The sequence below is a fragment of the Convolutriloba macropyga genome, chromosome 3, assembly GCF_964194025.1.
Source record: "Convolutriloba macropyga chromosome 3, txConMacr16.3, whole genome shotgun sequence".
Taxonomy (NCBI): Eukaryota; Metazoa; Xenacoelomorpha; order Acoela; family Convolutidae; genus Convolutriloba; species Convolutriloba macropyga.
The window spans coordinates 70,008,290-70,034,421 of NC_134470.1; the positions used below are offsets into that span (position 1 = coordinate 70,008,290).

At 34.4% G+C, this 26,132-nt stretch overlaps 1 protein-coding gene across 18 annotated transcripts in view; it reads right to left on the reverse strand.

The window, feature by feature from the left end:
- Positions 1-26,132, reverse strand: part of LOC142336413 (muscle calcium channel subunit alpha-1-like) — a 140,777-nt gene that overhangs the window by 113,770 nt on the left and 875 nt on the right. For all 18 annotated transcript variants that reach the window (XM_075385221.1, XM_075385235.1, XM_075385232.1 and 15 more), the window contains 2 exons: positions 25,400-25,505; positions 14,076-14,215 (listed from right to left, as the gene is read on the reverse strand). In XM_075385221.1, coding sequence (XP_075241336.1) covers positions 14,076-14,215; positions 25,400-25,505 — 246 coding nt within the window. The remainder of the gene's footprint in view (positions 1-14,075; positions 14,216-25,399; positions 25,506-26,132) is intronic.

The following is a 26,132-nucleotide window of genomic DNA, read 5'->3' on the forward strand; positions in this document are numbered from 1 at the left end:
CAAAAACACAGACTGAGTTGTCAATGTTATTTAGAATTTAGAAAAAATTGTTCAAACCACATCACTATTGCCCAGTGAAAGGAGACCTAAGCATCTGCAAATTGAAAAATATTTTAGAACGACTATTCACTTCAAAACTATAAAGCAGTTAACTTCAGAATTATAAAGCGGTCAGCCTAGTGATGCAAGCATTGGGGGGGGGGGGAGGGAATGGGTCATACTTGCTGAAGGAGTGTCAGACTTCTAAGAACCGCCCTTCACACAACGATTTTGTCTCCTCAGCAAGTTCGGCGAATCACACATTTAGAGACTAGTAAGGCTGCAAAAGAGCTGCTCAGTCTCTTAATGCCCACCGGACATTACCTGTTTACCGGTAGGTGGGTAAAAAAACGCGGGACTAATAGAATTGCAACGAACTTCATTTGAGAGCAATTAATTAGGACACACATGTCATAACAAGAAAAACTTTCCAAATTTTGTTCTAAGTTTTTGAGACAAACCAAACATTAAAAAAACAGTGGCATATTTTAATTGGTTTTTCGTTCCCTATTTGAAAGAGATAATTACCCAACCCTTTTGATAATGTAAAGCATCGTACATTTTAACATTAAAATTGAGATCTTGCATGTATTGGCAAGATGTATCAGGCTGGCAGAGTTTTGGTTCACTGGGCCAGGAGCGGGTATTTTGTTCACTACGCACAACTCAGGAGTAAAACTAAAAATGGGAAAGATTTTTCGCGAAAAAGCTCGAGATAAATTTGAGCATGAAAAAGAAGAAAGGACTCACGCCATAACAGAAGAGATTAGCTCCTCAGAAGGGCTTAGCTGTTAAGGGCCCTGAAAAACGGTGAACTAAATTTGAAATTGATCGAGCATGACTTATCAAAAACAAATGACTTAAACATGAACAGTCTTCCCACCTGTATGTACAAACATACCAACGCTAGCTTTAGAGTATTTCGAACATAAGCTGGAACTTAATCGTTGTCCCTAACCGGTAGGGAAAAGAGGAAATAGTAATTAAATACTGCCTTAATTCCACTATAGCCCCAGGCTCCGATTTGTGCCTCGATTCAATTAGGCTGCGTAGAGGTCACGTGCACTTTAAAGAGAGGTAGGTAAAAGGGAAATTATTGATTGAGGTGCTCGGAGCTATTGGAGAAAACTTCAATTTAGGTTCCCTGTTTAATTGTATTTAAAGCCGGCTTACAACTGAAGCTGACACTAAAATCTGCACCTAATAAACTAGCTACTATATGGAACAATCTAGCAAGAGATTATAGAAAAACCCCCGAAACATATTTCACGCGACGTCAATCAAGGGTACAAGAACACGTAAAAGCTATCCAGACAAAAACTCCACCCAAGGTTTCAAATTGGAAGAATTACTGATCGAAAAATTAGCTCTAATATCAACTTCGTTTACATAAAGAAGATTACTTTGAGCATGCTAAATTGTGAGTGAAAAAAAAACATAAAAAAACGCAGTCTGGTTCTAAACTGTACATAGTCAAAGCAAGCTGTGATACGCTCTGTTTCAGTACTGGATCATCGTTTTACAATGAAAAAATATAATGAATCAGTGCTGCTATACTATGGCACTCGAGTCGGGCATAGACTTTAATATTTCACAATGTCGAAATCTGACACATTGATAGCTTGATTAGTTATGTTACAAAAATTCATCACCAAAATATTGCCGCTGGCGGTTCGAAACTGAAAACAACCTAAAATAGGAGATAAAAAGAAATGCGATAACCGCTTTCAAAAAGGGTAACATTTTAGGTTCAAACCAGTTCACTCTTTTCATACTTATAAATCAATAATTACGCAAGCCCTAGCTAGGAATTCTTTTACAACCATAGGTAAAACAGGGACATTATATAGGGAAAACATCATTTGTACATGAGAGAAATTTCACGCAGCTTGGATTATTTCTGTAAATAAAACTGAAAATTAAAGATAGAGAGAGAGAGAGAGAGAGAGAGAGAGAGAGAGAGAGAGAGAGAGAGAGAGAGCAAGCAAGATATGATTAGCATTTTGCAAGGGTAGAAATCGCACAAAGGTAACATTAAGAGGCAGCTAAAATGGCAAAAACAGAAAGAATCAGACTGCAATGACGCAAGCAAATTTTCTTCCACCTTTTCCCAGTTTCTATTATATACAGAAACATAAGGAACGGGGAAAATGAAGGAAAACAAAATTGCCTCATTTATCAAGAGTCATTAGCTAACGTATCGCAAAAGAAAACACCTTCCAAACTGAACAAAATAAAGTCATGAGAAAAAAACAATTGCAAAAAATTTTACAATTAGTATCAGAAAGAGGAAAAACAGCGCAAAGCAAAAGCAAAACAAACAAAAGAAAATGGAGGAAACCTGCAGCAGGAAGGAAAACAAACAAAACAGTCTTTTATTTAACGGTCAATCGCAGGAGTAATGGTACAAAGGGTAATTAGTACATATTTGAAAGCACAGTAGATTGGATTGAGCACAAAAACGCAAAACGGAGCAAACATCAGGAAATTAAGAAACCAGACTTGTTTACATCCGGGGACGCTTGAGCTAATAGCTTCAATTAAACACTAAACATTGACAAACCTTCTTCAAAAAACGAAAACGCGGGTGCGGCAGTTTGGTCACGGAGAATTAATGTTTCGGCCCTCTTCTTAATCCCCTATGAGAAACAATTTTCTGAGAGAAAGTGACACCTTCATGGAAGACCATCAAAAGCATTATCCAAGAGAAAAAAGAAAGTAGGCTTAATTTTTGAGAAAAACGTAAAGCATTTTGAAAAAAAAATCAGAAGATAAAGAAAAATGAGATCAAGATAAAAAACAGTGGCACTAGAGAAAAAAATCGTTTTCTCATGCCGTCAGTTCGAAGGTCAGAGTATATTATGTTCTGAAAAACTATCATAAATTCTTAGAAAAACATAGCCAGAAAATCAAAAATTAATGCTTCATTATAACATAAATTTTAGAAAAACCAAAACAACTCAGTGGCAACAAAATATGTTTCACAGAGTTTTAGTTAGGAGAGTAATGTCTTGATCTTTTGAAGCAAATTGCGTTGATGATAGATCAAACGAAAATCCTATTATTTACATCAGATGACGCATCAAACCTCAATTTCCGAATAATAAATCCGAACTTAAAATCCAATAGTACAATCACCCCACCCCCCCCCCCCCCTAAAAAAAGCCAGAGTGTGAAAAGTGAGTCACAACCCCTACTTCTAACTGCTAAAAGCTTTTTAAAGTTCCTTTGCAAACCGGAAGCCACTGTGATGCTCACAAGAACAAGGTTTAATTGTTGTTGTTGTTGTTGTAGCTCTTCAGCAGACTGTGTTCGGCAGGTAATCGATGTAGGACTTCCATTTGTCGTTCCCAAGAGATTTTAATTGAAGTTGCTCCTCATACAGAGCTTTGGCAAAACGAAGCAGAATGCCCAATCACATGCAAAAACTCACTTCATTGAAATAAATATCGCCTATTGGAATCTTCAACCAATTAATTATCTCTAATTTGTGTCTCGCTATACATATATTGGGGTTCTACAAGCCATTACATTGTGATTAAAAGATGAAAAATGTCTGGAAAAAAGATTTTGCAAACTACCAAACCTGGATTTCAGAAAAAAGCCAAGATTTTTTGATTTAATGCTGAAATTGTATCCAAAGAAAACATTAGAAGTTTCAAAACATTCTTAGAAAAGGTATGATATAGAAAAGGTATGTAAAATATTTAAAGGACTGCAAATCAAAATTAACAAGATTGAGGAAAAATTAAAATCTGAAAGAAATTTTTATACCACTTAAAGTAATAAAAAAATGAATTTTTTTATACCACTTAAAGTAATAAAAAAATGACGTAATAAAAAGTAATGAAAAAATGAATGAAGAACTACGTTACAAATGCCCCATAAAGAAATTTTCCCAACCCGATCAAAGTTTCTAAAAATGATTATACTAGATAACTTTTCAAAAATTTAATACACATTTCTGGGACGACGAATTTAGAAGACATGGAGAAAGACAGGATCACTATGGCTCTTACTAAAAACGTCACATATTACGAAAAAGTAGCCACATATTAAGATCTTTAATATAATTGAGCTAAACCATAAAACCATAACAAAAAGTTAACCCAAAGAAGATAAGAGGAGAAAAAACACGAATACCCCGAAATGTGATTCGACGCCTAAATACAATCAATCTGGAAGATTGAAAATTATGTTACCTAATTTTAGGAAAGCTTCTGTTACGTGCTATCTGATATTTTGAGATAGAAAAAAGAACTAATTTTTCATATTGATTTGATCAACCTTTTTCCTGTTTAGTTATCTCTGGCAGACCGTTTCCTCATATAGCTGAGGTTACTTCTATAAAAAACGGAAGTTAGATACCATTCAAAAAAATAGTTTAATGGTGTCAAGAGGCCTAACAACCGACCATATATACGAGGTGAATTTGATAAATGCATTTGCAAAGCCATTACACGAAAAAGTACCGATAATTACAGAAACATATTTCTTTTTTGAAAACAGATGTTAAAAACTAAAAACAAATCCAGTATTCTTATATTATTTCAGCAATCTTGTTTTTAATTTCATTAATTTTTCTATCAAAAAATTCTTTAGCAAGGAAAAAACTCTTAAGAGCCTATTCAAGTTTACTAAAAAAAGCACAAAATGCGAATAAAAAACATTTAGAAAAACTACTATTTTCAACCTTCCGACAAAAAGACTCTTTTCTGCCTCCAAAAACAGTCGTTTCTGTACTGCTGCAAGAAATGAGACAATATGCACTAGTGCATTACTTTAAGGTATATCTACAGACAATTTACTTAGAGACTAAGCAAAGATATATTTGAGATATTTACACACCATTTTGCCTTTTTAAAAGAAAAACATCAAAAATTTAATTAAACCAGTTAGATAGGACTGAAATGAAATTCTTTTGATATCAAAATTCTTAAAAATCTTCCAAAGCTGCAAAGACACTTTTTGGAGACAATTATTCAATTGCCATAAACCACAAGTGTTTAATCTATAGTGAGCCCTGTATCATAACTTTAAGGCAAAAAAGGCGTGTTAATATTATGACGTTAAAAGCATGAGCAAAAAGCATCAAAATGGCAAATCTAGCGACACCTTTTTGACAAGTCTTAACCTAAGATCGGTCACCGATTCAATTCGTTCTAAAAATCAAGAAGTATTATGCTTAGCGAATGATATTGAGCCATTTTAGAATTTACTCTTAGTGGGAAATCTGTTTGGGTATTTCAAAAAATAATACGTAAACGCATTCAGAATGGAAAATCTAAGTGCAAATTTTCTTTCAGTTGGCCGAAAAGTTATGCCTCGGAATTGAACTTTGAGTTTTTAAGCATTGTAATAAGTGCAAACACAGTGCTTCAACACCATCTATATGTTAGTCTGAGATGCAATAAAAAAGTCTGTAAACAAAAATTGGGTATAGCACAAGTTTCTCTATTTGAAAAAAATGAACACTTGTAGACAGGCTAATGCTTCATTTTCATTTATATCTTTTACTCATACTCCAATTAAAAAATAAAGCCTATTTTTCACAAAGAAGGCCGTGAAAATCTCTCATCCGTCAAAATTTACTGCGAATGTTTCCAGAAAATCTAACTTAATGGCAAAACAACAACTGAAGTTGCAAAACATTAGCAAAAGTTTGAACAATATCAGTTCAACAATTTTGTCGCCAATTAAACTCAGTTGGAGACAACTTTTAAGCAATTAGCTCTGAAAATAATCGAAACTCCAAGAAAAATTGGTCTCAAAGCGAAAGCATCTTTGTGTATCAAACACTGCCTTATTTCTCGACTGCATTGTCCCATCTGAATAGCACAAACTTATCAACAGTTGGACCGTTGTTTACATTGTTCTGAAAAAGGGTAGAAAAACGTTTCCTCGTACCGTCAGTTCGAAGGTCAGAGTATATTATGTTCTGAACAACTATCATAAATTCTTAGGAAAACAGCCAGAAAATCAAAAATTACTGCTTCATTATATCATAAATTTTAAAAAACCAAAACAACTCAAGGGCAAAAAAATATGTTCCACAGAGTTTTAGTAAGGAGAGTAATATCTAGATCTTTGAAAGCAAATTGCTTTGATGATAGACCAAACAAAAATTCTATTATCTACATCAGGTGACGCATCAAAACTCAATTTCCGAGCATTAAATCTAAACTTTAAATCAAATAGTTCGATCAATCCCCACCAAAAAACCCGGATTGTGAAAAGTGAGACACAACCCCTATTTCTAACTGCTAAAATCTTGTAAGTTCCTTTGCAAACCGCAAGCCACTGTGATGCTCACAAGAACAAATTTTAACTGTTGTTGTTGCTACAGCTCTACAGCAGCCTGTGTTCAGCAGGCATTTGCAAAGCTATTAGACGAACAAGTACCGATAATTACAGAAACAAATTTATTTGATTAAAACAAATGCTAAAAACCTGAAAACAAATCCATTATTCTTATATTAATTTCAGCAATCTTATTTTCATGTCATTTATTTTTCTATCAAAAAATCCTTTAGCAAGGAAAAAACTCTTAAGAGCCTATTCAAGTCTACTAAAAAAAGCACAAAATGCGAATAATAAACATTTAGAAAAACTACTAATTTCAACCTTCCGACAAAAAGACTCTTTTCTGCCTCCAAAAACAGTCGTTTCTGTACTGCTGCAAGAAATGAGACAAAATGAACTAGTGCATTACTTTAAGGTATATCTACAGACAATTTCCTTAGAGACTAAGCAAAGATATATTTGAGATATTTACACACCAATTTGCCTTTTTAAAAGAAAAACATCAAAAATTTAATTAAACCAGTTAGATAGGACTGAAATGAAATTTTTTTGTCAAAACTCACAATTATTCAATTGCCATAACCCACAAGTGTTTAATCTATAGTGAGCCCCTGTATCATAACTTTAAGGAAAAAAAGGCGTTTTAATATTATGACGTTAAAAGCATGAGCAAACAGCATCAAAATGGCAAATCTAGCGACATCTTTTTGACAAGTCTTAGCCTAAGATCGGTCACCGATTCAATTCGTTCTAAAAATCAAGAAGTATTATGCTTAGCGAACGATATTGAGCCATTTTAGAATTTACTCTTAGTGGGAAATCTGTTTGCGTATTTCAAAAAATAATACGTATAACGCATTCAGAATGGATAATCCAAGTGCAGATTTTCTTTCAGTTGGCCGAAAAAATATGCCTAGGAATTGAACTTTGAATTTTTAAGCAGTGTAATAAGTGCAAACACAGTGCTTCAACACCATCTATATGTTAGTCTGAGATGCAATAAAAAAGTCTCTAAACAAAAAAGTGGGTACAGCACAAGTTTCTCCATTTGAAAAAAATTGAAAATTTGTACATATGGTAATGCGTCGTTTCTCATTTACATCTTTTGCTCATACTTCAAGAAAAAAATGCACATTTTCCACAAAGACGGCCGTGAAAATGTCTCACTCGTCAAAATTTACTGCAATTGTTTCCGGAAAATCCTACTTAATGGCAAAAGTACAACTGAAGTCGCAAAAATATTTTGCACAACTTTGTTTGAAAAACATCAGTTCAACAATTTTGTCACTATTTAAGTTCAGTTGGAGAAAACTTCTAAGCAATAAACTTTGAAAATAATCGAAACTCCAAGAAAAACGGGTCTCAAAGCAAAAGCATCTTTGTGTAGCAAACACTGCCTTATTTCTTGACTGCATTGTTTTCCCGTCTGAATAGCACAAAACTATCAACAATTGTACCGTTATTTATATTGTTCTGAAACAAGGGTAGAAAAAAACACATAACATTTTAATTTTATTATTGTTTCAAGTAGTTATAACTGCATTTTTTATCAACTAAATAAATACCTAATCCAGAACAGCACGACACTAAAGTTTTTTTTAAATACAAGGCTTGACATTTTGAAAGCTTAAGAATTTTTTGTTCATAATCCGCAATCAGAGATCGATCAGTCAATTTTTGGTGTATTTGTTGGTCCTCATTTATTTTGAAAGCTCTTCTGCAAGGACTGAAAGTGATGAAAGCAACAAAAAAATTGAATTAAATTTTCTTTACTCAAGTGTCCGAAATGGGATCGAAGGGACGTACTTAATTGGAGGCGGCAGCCTTTTTGCATAGCTACAGGGACCACCATCTATAACAAATTGGACAATTATGGGGCTTTGATGGAAACGTGACAAGAGGACAAAGAGGTAAAGCGATGCCACCTGCTGGCTTAAAACAGCAACCAACATCCGCCCAAAGTGTATACATTAACAGACTGTTCTCTTCAGCCGATTTCTAAAGGAAACAGTAAAAACAGCTGAAACAGTAAAAATTTTTGTCCATAAGGCGACACTTCACGACAAAATTGATGTCACTGATACTCATTGGCATTTTTTTAATCTATATAAAAACTTTTATCAAACAGATTAATTGGTCGGCAATGGTATAATTGCAAAGCATATAAAAAGCCCATCGAACTGTCTAAGCAAAATTGTTGAAAGAAAAATAATTATTTTCATAGATAAATTTACTATCTTGAAAGTTTTTTACGAACTGTTTTTGCGGTGTACGTAGCCTAATGGGAAAACTCATTTACTAACAAAACCAGTAAAGGTACCAACTCTTAATTGACGTCTCGTCTCTTAAAGCCTAGTGTCTCGCACTACATACAAAACTACAAAATCTGAAAAATAAATGTTAACTCGTCTCACAACGAAATTTCACTCGTATTTTGGAGTCGTCTCAATACAAAAAAAACATGATACTGTCAACACAGTTAAAAGAGATATAGTTGTATTGAAAAAAAATACAATTAGGCCAAACTGATATTCTTCTTGACGGCACAATACCAATCAATACCATATATTTTTTTAACATTTGAACCTATCGAGGACTCTTTCAGTTCTTTTATTCTCTGTTTCATTTTTCCGTAGTTTAACGTGAAGAGTTCCTTATTTTTAATGATGTCTGCCTAACATAGCTGCTGTTATGTAAAAGAATGGCTTCAGAAATTTGAATAGCGGATTATCTGAGCGCCTGTCGGATTAAATAGAAATATAAATAGGCATAAAGTCACAAAACGAAGTACTTAACGCTCGCCCTTTGAAGGCTGCAGAAGTACAGACAGATTAAAAATATAGACATAAAAAAATCAGCCACTTCTTTTCATGATTGATTAATAAAAAATGATTGATATAAATTTTCAATAAAAATTATACCAATCAGTTCAAAGATTAGACAGCCTTATAGAAATAACAATTTTAAAGCAAAAATTTACCAAAAGACTTTATCAAATAACGTAAGCTTAAAGAAGAAAGTTATTGAAATAACCAAATTTGAAGCAATTGTTAGAAAGGATAAATTTCTACACTCAGATATGGAAAAATGACTATAAAAAATATCAAATGCGCATAAGATTCTACTTAAATGGTATGCTTTCGAAATGTATTACATCACTAACTGATGTATACTTCAAATATTTCAAGATTCTACAAAAATAACACATCTGTTCTAGTCTTTATCTAAACAGAAAAACCTCTGATACAAAACTAAACTGTGTGCATAATAATTTGAAGAAAAATTATTGCATCCATCAAAATTTTGTCAAATTCGTTTACAAAATCTATAACATGCTCATCCGATGCAGCATGAAGTGAATATTAATCAAACATTAAAAACTAAATCATTCAACTGGATGCGCTGAAAAAAAAACATTTTGAGTTTGAAAAAAAAAACATTTCAAGCTCTCTGCGCCTACGCTTCAAAGCTTTTATTTGTGGAGCATGGCTAATGTGAAAACATAAATAATTCACACGGTTAAGATGCACTTGGTCGTACATCTCAAGGGAAAATTTGAATAGGTTTGGACAAATATTTTGTATGCATATTGCAGAGCAAGATGGCATAACAAAATGCAAGGAATCCTTTAATAGCTTAAGTAGTGAATGGAATGGACCTGAACTAAAAGTGGTAGTTTGAAGAACAGTTGTGTAAACAAAACACACAAGAAGCCTTGAAGAAGACTCACTGTAGACTGTATAAGTAGCAAAAAAGTGATCCAGCTTCGGAATTATAAATGTTGAAGTAGTAATAAATAACAGCACCGTTTGTTTTCCAATAAGTTGGCCACAAGTATAATTATGCACAACTTATTTAGTATCTTCTCCACACTCAAAGCTTGTCTTAGTCTCAAAATGCAGTGTCATTTAAGCTCTAAAAACCAAAAACTTACATATATAATATAAAAATGGTACGATCCCGTCTCTTTTTTAAAATATATTGCTATCCTGAATGCGGTCGAACTAATTGAGTCACTATCCTGAGCCGAGATAAATTTAGACCTTCATTGATGCACAACAGAATGGACGGTAAAAAACCGCGGTAAAGATAAGATTTTTGTACATTTTGCGTGCATATTAATTGGTTCAGTTTTGTAGTTTTCCAAATGCCCATAATAATGAGGCTACAAAAATGTTCCTCAAAAACTATTTCGTAACAGAGCTACCACAATACGGCTAGGTGATGATAATTAAAATAAATGGATGAAAAGTAAAAAGTAGATGAACAAATTTTTGAACATAACCGACTGACACGTTGCTATCGGACGACTGATGTGAGCTGTCTTTGGTAGCTTAAGCATAGTGTGTTTGTCTCACCAGTGAGGTGGAGGAGCCACATTTCTCAAAAATTGACATTTAAACCATGAAACTTTGTCACCTTAGCAATTTTGATGAACAAGGGAGGCAATAGTGAGGCAATAGGAAAACTACACCTGCTTAATTCTCTCAGCATTTACAAGTTCACCTCACTGCAAAGTACAAAAAGTCAAATCACAAACATAAGCCGACTAACATCGGGGAAATTGCTGTCGTGATAGGTGGGCCATTTAATTCAGGGGCTGCAGCCTAGATCAATTTTTCTTTATGGGTGCGAAAACTTCTGCCGAAAGTAGGGTTCGAAGCCCGACCTCCTAAGTCCGATTCCGTCACCTCGTCGGAGGCATTAACCATTCGGCTATCAGGGCCTTTTCATCGTCTGTCAAACACTCGTTTTATTTGGACAACAAACTTTATTGGGGAGTGAGAGCAATTGAAATCACTCAAAAATCAAGAAGAAGTGCGTTAAAAAGTCATTTGAAAAGTCAAAGGTTATTCTAAAAGAATAGCGCAAAAACGTTTGAGCGAAAATTCTGCAAAAAAGACAAACAAGTTTACCATAATTGGTTCTCATTCGAGAGCAATTAACAAATAAGTCATACTAAAAAGACCAACAGGACTATGCTGGAAATTTCGGCTGATGACAAGTTTGGTCGCAATTAGTTTGATCCCGAGAGTGAGAAAGATGCAAGAGATATTAGTGCAACTACGAGCTTGTTTTGTTGGTTCTATCTTATCACCATCATAGTGAGAGTAAAGTTTGGGACCTTATAATCTATTAATTAAGTGCAATAATGTGATCTCCACGGAGTCAACTGATCTGCACTGTAAGAGTCTCACTAGGCTCTCTTATATTGAACTATCATTTCAAGCTGAATCTTATGATCACAACTTACTTACTAGAGTGTATACAATATCACACTCTTTAATTTTTCACGTTATGCTAGATCCATAACCGATCAGGGCAGCTACGAGCTGTCTATGTTGATTCTATGTCAACACCATTATAGTGAGAGCAAATATCGGGACCTAGATGGGCTGTGACCCCAAAATCTTAACTGATTGAAATCCTGTGCTCGTCACTGACCCAACTGGTTTACACTGCGAGATTCTGACTATGCTCTCTTAAATTGTGGCATCAGTTTAAGCTTCATCGTAAGATCAAAACTTACTAACTAAAGGAGATGAAGAGAGAGAGAGAGAGAGAGAGAGAGAGAGAGAGAAAGATAGACAGTTCATTAGTAAGCAAAACGGACTTATAGGTTTTCAAAAACACCAACGAAGCAACTCATTGAACTTGTTGTTTAATTTTTCAACGTAAATGATTCAACTCAATTCGCTCAGAATAAATTAGTTCCCTAACATGAACTTTTCTCAAATTCCAAAGCTTGAAGGCATTTCGATGCATAGTTTTGTGTGCATAAAGATTATGCAATCAAAGATTTCACAGCAGAGTAAACGTTGCAAAGCAGCTACAAAACAACAACAAAAGTTCATATGATTAACTTCGATATATAGATGGCATAAGAGTAGCAACAAAGTTCGATGCTCAAAATGAAACCCAACGATCTGGTAAGAAAAAAAAATAATTGAGATAAAAATTCAGTTACTGAAAAAAAAATATGACTTGAAAGTTCTAAAAAGCCGCAAGAGTGAAGTAAATCGAATTCCCAGATATCGAATGTTTGAGGGTTAGGGATTTAAAATTTTTGCAAATGTCAATTTGCTTAAATTGTGCCTGAGTCTTGTGGAGCAAATAGTTTTAAGGAAAAAAAACTTAATTAAGGCCTAAGTGTTAACAGCTAAAATGCATTGCAAAACTTTTATTTAAGAAAAAGAATTGCGCGAGCTAATCGCTGCTATGAAAACGCAAAAAACTTACTATAAAATTAATAAAAATAGGAACCCTTTATCCACAAAAAATTCACACGCACACACCTGTTAAAAATTTTGTCGTATTTTTGTAGAAATTTTTTCATTAGCGATGCAACAGAGAATACCTTTGTTTTTCAACAAGGTTTAAACAACGGACGACATCAATCAATTTCATGCTTTTTAGACAGTCGAAAATAAGGCATATATAACAAAACTCTAAAAAGCCAGATGGAGGAGGGTGGACGCTGGGCGGAGGTAGTGGGGTGATTGAGGGGGGTGGGTTCAAAACTTAAGAACCACACTTCACACCATGAGTTTACATTACTTCTCGAAACAGTTTGGGTGAAACGCATATTTGGAAACTAATGAATATTACCACACGGTTGTTATCGCCACCGAGAAGTTATCAAACTCCGAGGCGAAGCCGAGGTGTTAAGATAACTTCGAGGACGATAACATCCGTGTGGTAATTTTTTTTAATCAACAGCTGTTGCGATCATGTTTGTTTTCTTCAGACAACTTTATCAAACTGTTCCCATTATTAGACTAAGAGTTTGTGATCGGGCAATAAATTTATTACACTGGCAGTTTATTTAACTGCTATTATCGCAACAGGTGTTGATTAAAAAAACGCAAAGCTCTAATAGAGCTGCTTAGCTGCTTAATGCCCTCTAGGCTTTGCCTGTTATCCCGTTTTTTAAAATTAAAAGCGTCAGACGAAAAATCGGTCAAGCAAAAATCGCATTAAAAGACAGCAGGACTTACATAATTGCTACAAACTTCGTTTGACTGCAATTAATAATTAATGAGAATAAATCGATTGGTAAATCAGAAATGTTAACTTTTCAGTCATGTGTTTAGGCTGTCGTACGACTACAATACGAGAAAACAACCAAGTCCAAATATAAAAGTTTCCACTAAAAAACGTTGGGGTAAAGATACCTAAACTCAATTCAGGTAACAGCCAGTTCAAGTAATGTTCATGGGCAGAAACAAATGAACCTCGCCAGAAGCATTGATCAGATAAATTTTTATCTTAACATGTCCACGTGCATTTACCGTAAACAATAAATTATAGTTAAGTTTCGTATAATCTGACAAAGACAAAGGTTCAAATGTGTTCAATAATTATTTAAAAAAAGCATAAAAGGAAATTTCAGAATTTAAATTCAGCTATTTTCAGCAAAATTTACCCAAAACTTTTAGTGTTTTTTTCAACATGATGAAGGAACGCATTCATTCATTATGTTGAAAAGGTGCGCTTAGAAAAACATAAATGGAAATGAGCATTTCATTAAAAATGACTCACTTGCATCAATCTAGTGATTTTCGAACGTCCAAACGTCAATGCAACTTTATAGGACACAACCTCTACCAAGATATTTGAATACTCTGCGCAAGACATAGGTTCGAAACCCTAAGCGGATCATTGTCAGCCTGTGGAATATCAAACGGGTATCCTTCTGTGATTTGACAACATGTGGTCCTAAATAGACTAACCCGATGATGACGATGACGAAATCTAGCAAATTCCATCCGTTGCGCAGGTATGCCCCCTGGTGCATGAAAAGACCATAGGCTATGATCTTCATGAAACATTCCACTGTGAAAATCACCAGAAACACGTACTCCACTATTTCCTAAAACACAAACACAAAACAATGTAGAAATTTTCGGGCAGCTAGAAACATACATAACTACAACTCTAAGTTAAAAAGCACGTGAAGAGATTCCGTGAACAAAAAATTTGAAGAGATTCTGCACAGAATTTTCTGTTCACAGAATCTCTTCATCTAATTTTCCATTCACAACATTGTGAAAGAAAAATTACAATATCTCTCCATTATTTTTAAAACCGGACACCATTTCATTACCCAATCTAATGTTTCGCAATTGTCGATTTAAGATTTTTTGGATACTTTAGCTCACTAAATGGAAATGCGTCAGGCGCTTGGACATCTCAATCAGTTGTTCAATTAATCTGCCGTCTCCATTATATAATTATTTTTCCCAGGTTGTATTAGTAGTCTCAGGCATTTGTGTAGCAGGCATTATCAATAAATGCAAGAAAATTCAAAGGTTCCCTAAAATTGAAATTATTTATTACAGCAGCTGGACATTTTGTCTTTCGTTTTCTGAAAGGATGTGCCTACATCGTTTTCATTAATTGCTATATAAAATTCTGCGAAAGACCAATCTTACAGTACATTATGTCCGCAAAATAATCACATTATGTAACGAAATCAACACATTAACATCTTTATTATTACGAGAACAAATCAAGATTTAAACTAAAAGACAGGCTTTTAGATATATACATAGAGAAAACACTGTCGACACATCAATGAAAAAAAATCATTAATTTTCAAATAAATGCCGGAGATTTTCAAATGTCACAGAATGCGAGGCATTTTTATTCCAATTTTTTGTCAATCATAACATTAATTTTTGCAGCAAAAACGGCAACGAAATTATTTAAGCAAACTTAGACCAGAAAGAATCAAAGACAAAAGAAACATAGCTGGACATGCGTTCAGTAGCTTCTGAAAAAATGACCATTGAGATCATAAGAGAAGTAATATATCATGAAAGAGAAGCATAATAGCCTTTAAAAGCAGCAGCTTTGTTCAAACGTAGTAGAAGCTGAGCTGAAACTACAAACGGGCAGCACTGCTTGAGTTGTTTTCCGTTAAAGTTGTTAAATAGTCTGTCTGAGGCAAATTACATCCATCAAACATCAAACAAGCAAGCCCCTCCAACCTTCCCCATAAATATTCAGTTCATTTTTAAATAGATCAAATTCTTAAGTGATGAAGAAGACGTATATCTCCGTTTAATTTCATTCTACTATAAAAATCAAGCCCAATGTCTCACTCTAATGAGATACTGCAACCATCAGTTTTGCTTGTAATTGGAGACTAGACTGCTGCTTTGAAAACTTGTAAATATCCACGGCACATACGCTTACTTTGATAAATAGTCTTAAGGCTTCGCACAACTCTTTTTCGATGACTGCTATCATGACAGTGTCATAGGTCATAAGTTTTGTCAATTTCAATCATTATTGGCTACATAACTAGTTACAACAGAAGTGGGCCAAATGAATCACCTTGTTCCGCGCCATATAAACTGCTTAGAGCAAAGTTGCTGAAAAAAGATTAATACGTTTTGAAGAACATAAATTTTGTACAAAAATGGCATCAGTATGTGTTATATTTTTTGCAGCCCCCCAGAATTTTGCCCCTATTGAAAAATTTATACTAATTTTTGAAATCAACCTGCACAATACAACAGCTTTGATTTTTGTCACCGCTTTGCTTCTATTCAAAATGCTTTTGCAAAGGTCCAAACCAGTTGCGCAAATTTTAGAGCTCTTGTCGACAGTATAAGAACCAAATATCAAAACATCAAGAGAACAAATGTTAATTTGTAGATATACGATTTACAGTTAATGAAAGAGGACTGTCAAAACGTAAATAAAAAGCAAAATCCTAAAAGAATACAACAACTTGAAATTTATCACGTTTCTCGCTTTGTTGGAATGCAAAAAATCTAAAACTGTGAAAAATTTTAACTGGAAATGAACCAAAATAATGTTCAATAAATAAACAAAAGACTAGACAAAAGCACAAGTATTATCGAAAACTGCCTTCCAACCAACCAATTTTAGCCATCTCTTATTGTGATAAAAACAAATTCTATCAAAGAAATAAAAAATCAACTCCCAACCGAGACAGATGCAAACTCCCAACTGATGAAAACAAGGAGGCAATGAGCGTTTGCGCATAATATTATTAAAGAAAGTTGGGTCGAAAAAAAAGAAAAAGTTTACGGGGCAACTCAATGAGTTTTGTCGCGATTTTGCAAATGAGAAAAGCAGGCGTAGATTTTATAAGTCGAAAACAATAATTTGGAAAATGCAAATACAGGCGCTTCCGAATGATATTATTCGTGTCTTTCTCCATTGAATATTTAGGGGTTCGACAAAAAAAAACCAGGCTAGAATAGAGTTACTTCCCTCATTATATGAGGTCGAAACAAATATTAATTAACACATGGTTGTTATCGCCCTCCAGAAGTTCTTCAACACCTCAACCTGGGACTTCAATAACTTCTCGATGGCGATAACAACCGTGTAGTAATATTCACGAGTTCACAATTAGTGCTTTTAGAAACGCGAAAAACCTCAGTATGCAGTAGGCAGTAACAAATGATTGTTTACATTCAAACGTGTTTACCAAACCAAATAATTGACTGGGAATTATCTAATGGCTTTAAAAACGAATGCAACATTATGCCATTCAATTGCATGAGCTTACTTCTAGCAAGCTCAAAACAGTCACAGACGCTGACAATGTTTGTCTTTCATTAAGTCTTTTTCCTTTCAAAATGGTAGACAAAACCGTCAAAAGTAAACTAAAGAAGGCCTTTTTTGCCAAACTGATCCCACAAAATGATTGATAGTACATTTCATTGACGCATGCATTTGTTCATTTAGATAGATGCACTTATTTTTTTTGCTATCTACAACTTAACAGGCAGAGATAGGCATGTGATGGAGAAATGAACAAATCGATTCGATCAATCAAAAGGTGCTTTGAAGGTATGTCAAGATATTATACACTTTCAATGCAATCTTTCATTCACTTTTCACTCGCTTATCAATTTTTTCACGCTTCCTCAAATTCTCTAACCCCCTCTTTCAAAACTACATGTCCACGATTGACAGAAAATCCATTTGGCCGAGAAACTGAGAAGCGCCGATTTCATAATTAAAGACCAGCGAAAAACGAAATTAACTCCCGGGGAAAATTTTGCAAATTGCTTTCTAGTCAGGATCAAATACTTATATAGCTGAAACGTAGCAAGAGTTGCAAAATAAAATTGAAATGAGAAACAAATTAGAACCCCCGTCGTGTGTCAGCTCAACAAACAGCAGTTGAAAATGTCCCAAAAACAGACGATTGCAAGATGTCGACTCTAAGCATGGTGGCTAACTGAGTTGAAATTCAAAAGACCAGACTCATTCAAAAATGCACGTGTTGAGAGATCCATACATACGTACATAAAGACATACATACAAACTACATGCACATAACATACACAAGCATAAGGCACTATAGTGGAAGTGGGAATGAAATACAAAAAATAGGGAACGAAAGAGAGAGAGAGAGAGAGAGAATGGAATTGGTAAACTAGAGAGGTTGGAGGACGGTTTAGCCGCACGAGCGCACAGAGCTATAAGAATGTATAAATAGTTAGTGTATGTAACAATATACGTGTGTATGTGTATCTATATATGTGCACATGTATAAATTGTTTTTATATGCGTAGGAAAAGGGGCCATAAATAGAACATAAGGCCAGCCAGCATTTCATGGTAAAGGTAGAAAAGGCCAGAACCACCACCACCACCACCCCAGCCGGTGCTGGGAATATTGGCCGACAGGGCGGTTTAGACGACAAGGAAAAATGAGAAATTCAGCCGACGCTTAATTCTGATCGGTCAAAAATCGAATTGGTCAAAATATCACTAGTTCGTCCGGTCAATACAATTGGTGTGCGGTCGGGTTGTCGGCTTAAATTCTTAGTTTTGGGTTGTCGGCTAAACCCACTGTCGGCCAATTCGGCAATCACTGCCACAGCTACAACTGATATATGTGCGTAGTAGCACCGTTTAATAAAAATAATAAAACGCGACCAGCAATCACCATATTCACATACACACCATTTGGTAGACAATGTGCACGTCAAATTCAATCCCAGAAGATCCATCTTAACCCTAGCCGAAAACCCTCTGAACTGATTCATTATTACTCCTTTTGGGCTAAAATGGCGCACAATGCTATGGTAGAAGTTCAAGACGGACATGATTTGCATAATCGTGGTACTTAACACAGATCTGCCTCTAAATCGATTATTCTAAATATCATTCGCAATTCTTCTCAAATACGGAAAAAATGGGTTAAAAATTCGATAATAACAAGGTTAATTGCTAATTATTATTCACAAGTTTAACAGTCTCCAAAATATAGCTGTTCTTTATATAGAGTAGCATTCTTTTTGTTAAAAAAACAAAGAAGGAGGTGATGGGGGTAGTGGGGGGTCGGGCAATGAAGAAGGGTAGGACGTCTTGAGGGGGACGTAAAATTCTGGTGCTAAAGTAGTACACTAATTGCAGGAGAACAAAAGTGGCGAGATGTTTGATTGTTCCTCATAATCCTAGCACTCATCTCGATTATTTGTCAAGAATGGCTATGAATCAATTCTGAACTCTCATTCTAGTTCTCTCTTCAATACCACCTCACTCTATGCAAAATATCGTCTTCGCTAAAAATCGATTCAAACACACACCAGCCAATATCGCCAATATTAACAATTCAACCCCATAACCAAACAAAAACAACAACCCCCCCCCCTTAACTCACTCTAACCCCGATATACGGTACGATACATATCCTCTGTTACGAATACCCTGACGTGTCATAGTATATTCAAACCAATATCACCACCACCACCACCAGCCAAACAATATTCCCTACTTTTCCATGACTGTATTGTATACCCTATCCTTCTCTCTCCTCTCTCAATCGTTTTACTAACTGCTTCCTAGTACGCATGATTATGAAAACAAGCCACGCTTCACTAGAGAACAGCCAGAGAGAGTAAAATGGAATAAACTCCAACAAATACTAGGACGGAATAGCAAACACCAACCAATACTTCCTTCTACCAATACTACTAAGACTACTACTACTACTACTACTACTACAAGCTAAGCTTACTTCTCACACGCGATAGTAATAATAAATACAACAGCAGAGCATTTTTCCACCACTACCTTTTCCCAAATAGCAGCAATATTATTCCATACTAACTAACCATAACTCCATACCTCCCTCATACAGTGCTGCGTAGCTTATACAATGCATTTTGATTTCCCAGTCTTCATATGAAGATACAAAAATAGAACACAAATTACTGCTCTCTCTTTATTTCCAACGTCGCTACTATTTTAATACAGCTAACTAAGACATGCCTGCCGTATGTCTGCCAGTAGAACACCACAACCACAACACAACACAACTCAAATACCACCACTCATAAAAGCGACAAACGTCGCTCCTGTTAACAATAGCTACAAACACCACGCGTAAACCCCCGACCATCTAGCTTGGCATGTCCTCAAATTTTTTCCTTATGCTCTTAATTCCACAGAATGGGAAGCAAATGTGTAGCTATTTCGTCTCAGTTAGACTTAGAGCACAAAAGAAGCAGCGAAAGAAAAAGAGAGGTAAAAACACTATAGGAGTGAAAAAAAACAGACACCAAAAATGACACTACCAAAATGGAGCATTTAAATTACGTATGAGCAATTTAAGAAATCACACAAGTGCGGACGAGGGGAACGCAGGGAACATGAATAATTCAAAGACTTAGTTCGAGAGATTTTGCACAGGGTAAACTGGGACCAAAATGTTGGTTAGGAAAGCAGGGGCTTAACTAGCTTTAACTTTAACCACGCAGTGCTAATTTAAACGGCGAAAGAGAAAGGAAAAGGCAAAGCTAGGGGTAGGATATTTGTGACTGGTGCTACATTTGATAGAAATAAACAATAAAACATAGAAAGCTGCTTGTGCATTGTTATATGAAGCTTTCAGTTGGGCTAAAAAGAAAGCAACCGGATAACCTCACGTCTATTCACAATTGAACAATGCAGCCTGCTAATCAATTCAATCATACAATCGTATTAAGATGGCAAAACAATCAAAACATCCATCCAGAAACCCTCACAGTTTATATTAAAAAACCGTTGTCAGGTAGCCGATTTGAAACAGCTTCGCAAAAATCTTCGTCGCGCAGCTATCGTCAGATTTGTGCCTTGCTGAAGCAATATGCACTTTTTAAGTTAGTATTTCTTTATACCACACTATTTGGAACATTCTATCGTTGAAAAAAACATGCTCTATCAAATGAGCGACATTTGACGACTGACTTAGCTGTGCTTTAATCACATAGGGTTAGGAAAAGTCAGAAAGTTATGAAAGTCAATTAAATATCAAGAAAAAAATTACCACCATTGAAAATAAACATCACAAAGTTTTGTCACGTTTTGTTGGCTACGGAAGTTCTTAACGGTCAGTAAAGTTTTACAAAATATTCATAAAACCAGTGTTTTATATAACCGAAAGTTCAATCCACGTTAAAAGGTTTGATTTGAAATTTAAACGTTCGATAAAAAAGGAAAATTTTTTCCAACAAAAACAAATTACTGGTGTTTTGGACAGTTTTTGGGTCTAAACGATAAAGGACTTTTGTGTCCATGTCTGGTCAACAATTAAATGAAAATGCAATCAGTAATTGCATTAACTTGAGCGGGGAGACCCAATGAGCGGGGAGACTGAAACTAACTACCCAACAACAAAATTAGGCTGGTCATGAGGATTATACTGCACCAATGAAAACCCGATTGTGTGGGTTGCAACTTCACGATGTGTCGAAAAGAAAATTTGATCTGTTCATGATTTCAAATGATTATAACTATGGGATTAATTAAGATTCCATAAAGAGATGTTTAACTAAGGAGTTAATTTAAATTTATTATAACTAAAAAATTTACTGGTGTACAATCTGTAAAAATCTATTAAATAGTAAAAATGGTTTTAAAAATGATTGGCGAATAATGCGCTGTAGGAAAAATTCAATCAGTTATTGCACCTAATGGCTAAGAAAAATTGAACAATGGAAAACAAATTTTAACAAAAAAATTATAAGCAACCAAGAAGAACTGTTACAAGCTAATAAGAAGTTTTCATATCAAAACTAAAAAAACTAAGCATTTATGAATGCTGTATTTCAGTTTTCAGAAAAAAACGCAGAAGTATAGGCGCATCTTTACTATTTGGGGCAATATATTATTCGATATTATTAAAAAAAACTAAAAAACTAGAAGAAATAAACTAAAGATCAAGTCATTTCTTTTAATTTTTTGGAGAATAGTGATTGAAAATCATGCTCTTGGCATCGTCACTTTATGCGCATTGTTCTCTATTATTGGCTGCGTCAAATTATTGCTTCTCATTATTTTGATTGAATTTCTCAAAAGTGAAGCAGAAGCCTGTTCATTATTGGCTTCCTACCAATATTTGTGGCAAAATTGTTTTCAAAGTTCAAATTTCTGTTTGACAACTGTCAGCTGAATTTTCAAAATCTTTAAACTTGTTCTTATTAGTATAATAAAATTCAAAAACGTCTAGTTCGGCCTTTTTGTCCAAGATAGTGGAAGTGAAAACAATTGAAACAATTCTTTAGACAGGGCATTGCACTTTTCAGAAGTAAATATAGCGTTTATCAGGCAACAATTTTGAAAATGGCCAAAAGCATCTTCATGCAGATGAGCCTCCGTGTTGCGAAAAAAAGCTAAAACTAAATTGCAGCAAAGTAAACAAACATAATCCAGTTAAAGACTTTTAATTTGAATACTGTGGAATAATGCAATGACTCTGATCTCAAAAATAAGTGACCCTTTCAATAATTTTTTAATTGATATCTCCACGCGAGTTTTCTAATTCAGTCTTCTAATAGAGTGTACACAAGCTTATTGTTTCGACCCTCCAAATTTAACTGGCGGCGCGGACTTTTATCCTACTCTGACATATTTTTTTGCGTCAAATTCGTCCCAACCACATCATTTGCGGGATCAAACGAATTTGTTACCGTTGAACAGTTTTCGCAAAACAAAATTGATTCTTAAAAAGATTTCATCATATTTCTTGCTCGATGAAGAATGACCGAGAACAGCAGCATTCAAAATTTGTGATACTTCTGACCTTTTAACGCTTGGAAAAATTTATTTGAAAAAGAAACAGCAGTTATAGAATAAATAAGTTCTCAAGTTTGATATGTAAGACATCTGACAGATTGAAAAAAAGTCTATTGTATAAATTTTTGTAGCATTGTAAAACATAAACCAATAAACGTCGGAAAATTGCTCTTGAATGAGAGGCGGCGCAATTTAAGTCAGGGGCTGTATCCTAGATAAAATTTTCTTTAAGGGTGCAAAAAAAGCAACCCAAGGTAGGATTCGAATCCCAACCTCGTGAGTACGCTTCCAACACCTCGACGGGGGAATTAACCACTCGGCTATCAGGACCCTTTAATCGACTCTCTAATAATCGGTTTTGTTTGATCAACAAATTTTATTTCGGAGTGAGAGCAATTGAAATCACGCAAAAATCAAGAAAAACTGTGTGGAAAGGTCAATTGAGAAGTCAGGGATTATTCTAGAAGAAAAGCGCAAAACGGTCAAGCAAAAAAATTGCATAAAAAGACACACACACATTTACAAAAATGCTTCTCATTCGAGAGCATTTAAAAACAGAAAAAAAAGATAGTGTTCAAAAACTGGGCAAAAAATACTTCAAATACGCAACTGATATATTTCCTATCCTATCGATATCGATATCGTGACGATGCTACTAATAAGCTTTATAATCAACGAGTAATATAGAAGGTCATTAATAGCAGGCTACAAGTTTGAGTAAAATAGTTATAAAATTTTACTTCAAATACTTTTCATTGAAAATCGTATTCCTTGGGCAGGGCATTCATTTGTGCACTGGGTCAATGAGGACTAAAGTGTTGATCAATTTCCACATGTAATTACATAGGGTGCAGAATAATCTTAAGTAACTTTATCAGTTTTTGCCAAACAAACAAACAAGATGTCAATGTTCCAATTTATTGACCGTAAAACTTTGAATAGGCATAACAAAAAGAATAAAGGGAAAATTTTAAGATTTCAATGCAACTCCTTATTTTCAAACCATTTCAACGACAACGCTGACAGCTAACACAACAAACAATTAATACAAACTTAGAATAGTACTGCTACATAAGGAGGGCAAAACTTGTTACATATTAAATATGCAATGTATCAAAAGAAAAAATTTCAAAACTTGAATCTTTAATTTTAATAAATTTTATGTTATTTGACGGCAAACAACATTATCCAATAACACAGATTACAATCCGACTTCATTGTTTAAACCAAAGAAATTCACGAAAAAGAAATTAGCGAGCTGCAAAGCACTGCAAAACTAATAAATACTTATAAAAAATTTATTAGCCAGCAAAAGAGAAGCTATTTAAAAAAAACATTGATTGGTCAACGTAATTCCAATTGTCATGTTTCTCAAAAAATATTTTCTTTGAAACGATGGAAATGATCCTCAAGCGATCAAAACATTCTAGAAAAGTTTAAAAATCAAATTGAAAGAGAGGGAGAGAGAGATGAACAGCAGAAGCATTGTGATATCAGAGTTTTCGAGAAGAAAATTTTCTAACAGGGAAAATAATCAATTGCTTCTACTTAAAAAAAAAACTAAAATAATATTAAAGAGCGTAATACTAAGTGCAGTCAAAGATTTATAATGATTAATTTGTTTAAGTAAACAGAGTATCTTTTAATTCCAGTGACATAATTCCTATGAAATAGAAAAGAATTTAAAACTTAGTTTCGAGGGAAACTTAAAAAATGTTGAAATTTTACAATTAAGTGTTGCTATGTTGCACAGTTAGGCTAATTAAAAAATACCTATTTCTGGTATAGCTTTTGAAAGCAAAATAGATTAATAAAAAAACCTAAACAATTCCGAGGAGGTTAACATTGGGCAAAAAGAGATATCTCCTTAATGATATTGACACCATATAACTTTTGAGAATTGCTAGTGTTAATTATTTTACGAATAAATGTAGCAAAAAACGCAATTAGCGAGCTGCAGAGCACTGCAAAACTAATTAATACCTATATAAAAACATTCATAAGCTAGAAAAAGTGGAAGCACAAATTTAAAACCATTGATGTAGTAGTCAACGTCAACTCGCCGTGTCATGTTTATCAGCAAAATTTTTCCTTTGCAAAGATCAGGATCTTGCTACCATTTCATTTCTGATATATATATTTTGCAAAATTCTTAATTAAAAAGTTCCGAATTAAATTAATTTAAAGTTATGAATTACTAAAATATTTGAACATCAGATGTCATGATTTCTGCCATTTAAATATCTCAATGCAGGACTTGTCTTATCGCATCTGAAATTTTCTCAATGATCGTACTCATTTACTATATTTTTTTTATTACTCATAATCAAATAAATAGTGTTCCATTGAGTGTTTTGGTTTTAATTAACTGTTGAGTAATCTTATCTTCCTTTCTTTTTATTTTGCTGATTCAAGGTTGTCTCACAAATTTAAATCAAGTTCAGAAAAAAAGCCTGCTGGTCTCCATGTATGGGTGTCTTCTAATAATTTCGCTACTAAATAAACGCTAGATTGTTTTTAAAAAGTTGGTATATACTTCTTTAGCAATAGTTAAGCATACAACTAATATTTTTTCAGGAGCTTGATTAGTACCAGAGGGGTGCATAATGCACCTGGGAGAGCGGTAGAAACATAGCAAATCAGTTTCTCTAAACATTCAACAACTTGCTCAATTGGAAAGAGAAAATACAGCAAAGTTAGTTTGAAGCTGAATTTTGATCAACATAACTACAACACAACATCAATTTGAAAAGATTTATATAGTTTGCCCCCACCTTGGTAGATATATAGCTTTTCTGAGCGAGACAAACTTGTATTTTTACACATGGTAGCCTGATAGACAACATATAATTTGCAACTTGGGGTAATAAATGGTACTGGGAGAGAAACAGAATCAATCCTCTTTAAATATATGAAGCAACCAAAAATCAAATACCATATACTAAAAAGGAATTTGTTAGCAATAAAGTATGTTTAATTGGTCATTTATTGGTATAACTCACGAGGCTCTCATTGATACTGTTGGAATCTCCCTTGGGATATGGCGTGTAGACAGCTAAGGCACAGCAGTTGGCGAAGATCGCTATCAGGATGAAATACTCGAAGGGCCTGTAACATGTAAAAAAAACTTAACATGTCAGAAACACATTCTCTCAAACTAAAATAGAAAGAAGAAGGCTTGTTATCTAAACAAAGTTGTGAACTAATAGAAGTTAGACACAATAAAATATTTTTGAGTCTTTTCCGTTTGTGCCCTCAACAGATTCTTTGCACCCCAACTGCAGGTGCAATATTTGTACATAATTTAAATCATCGTTTACAATATAATGGCACGTGCTCTGTAACTGGAGGGGGAGGGGTGGGTGGGTGCATACGTTAAATTTAATGGAAGGCACAAACAGAAAAGATTCCAATTTTTCTATACAGGGTGCTTGAATAAATTCAAATAGAAGAAACAGAAAAAAGGCGTTTCAAAAATAATTTTATAGTTTTCTTAATATCACAATCCTTTGATCGCTTTTAGTTAACAGTGGCTATCGCACGTTAAGTTGCTAATGAAAGGAGGAAAGCATGAAAGGGACAACTTCAATCTAATTTTGAATTGAAACACTCAGGTAGACATCACTGTAATATATTCTGTCCAGCGGCAATAAATACCCCAAACGGTGTTGACAAAATGGAAGACAAGGTAAACAAATCGATACAGAATGTAATAACAGGAAGGTAATTGCACAA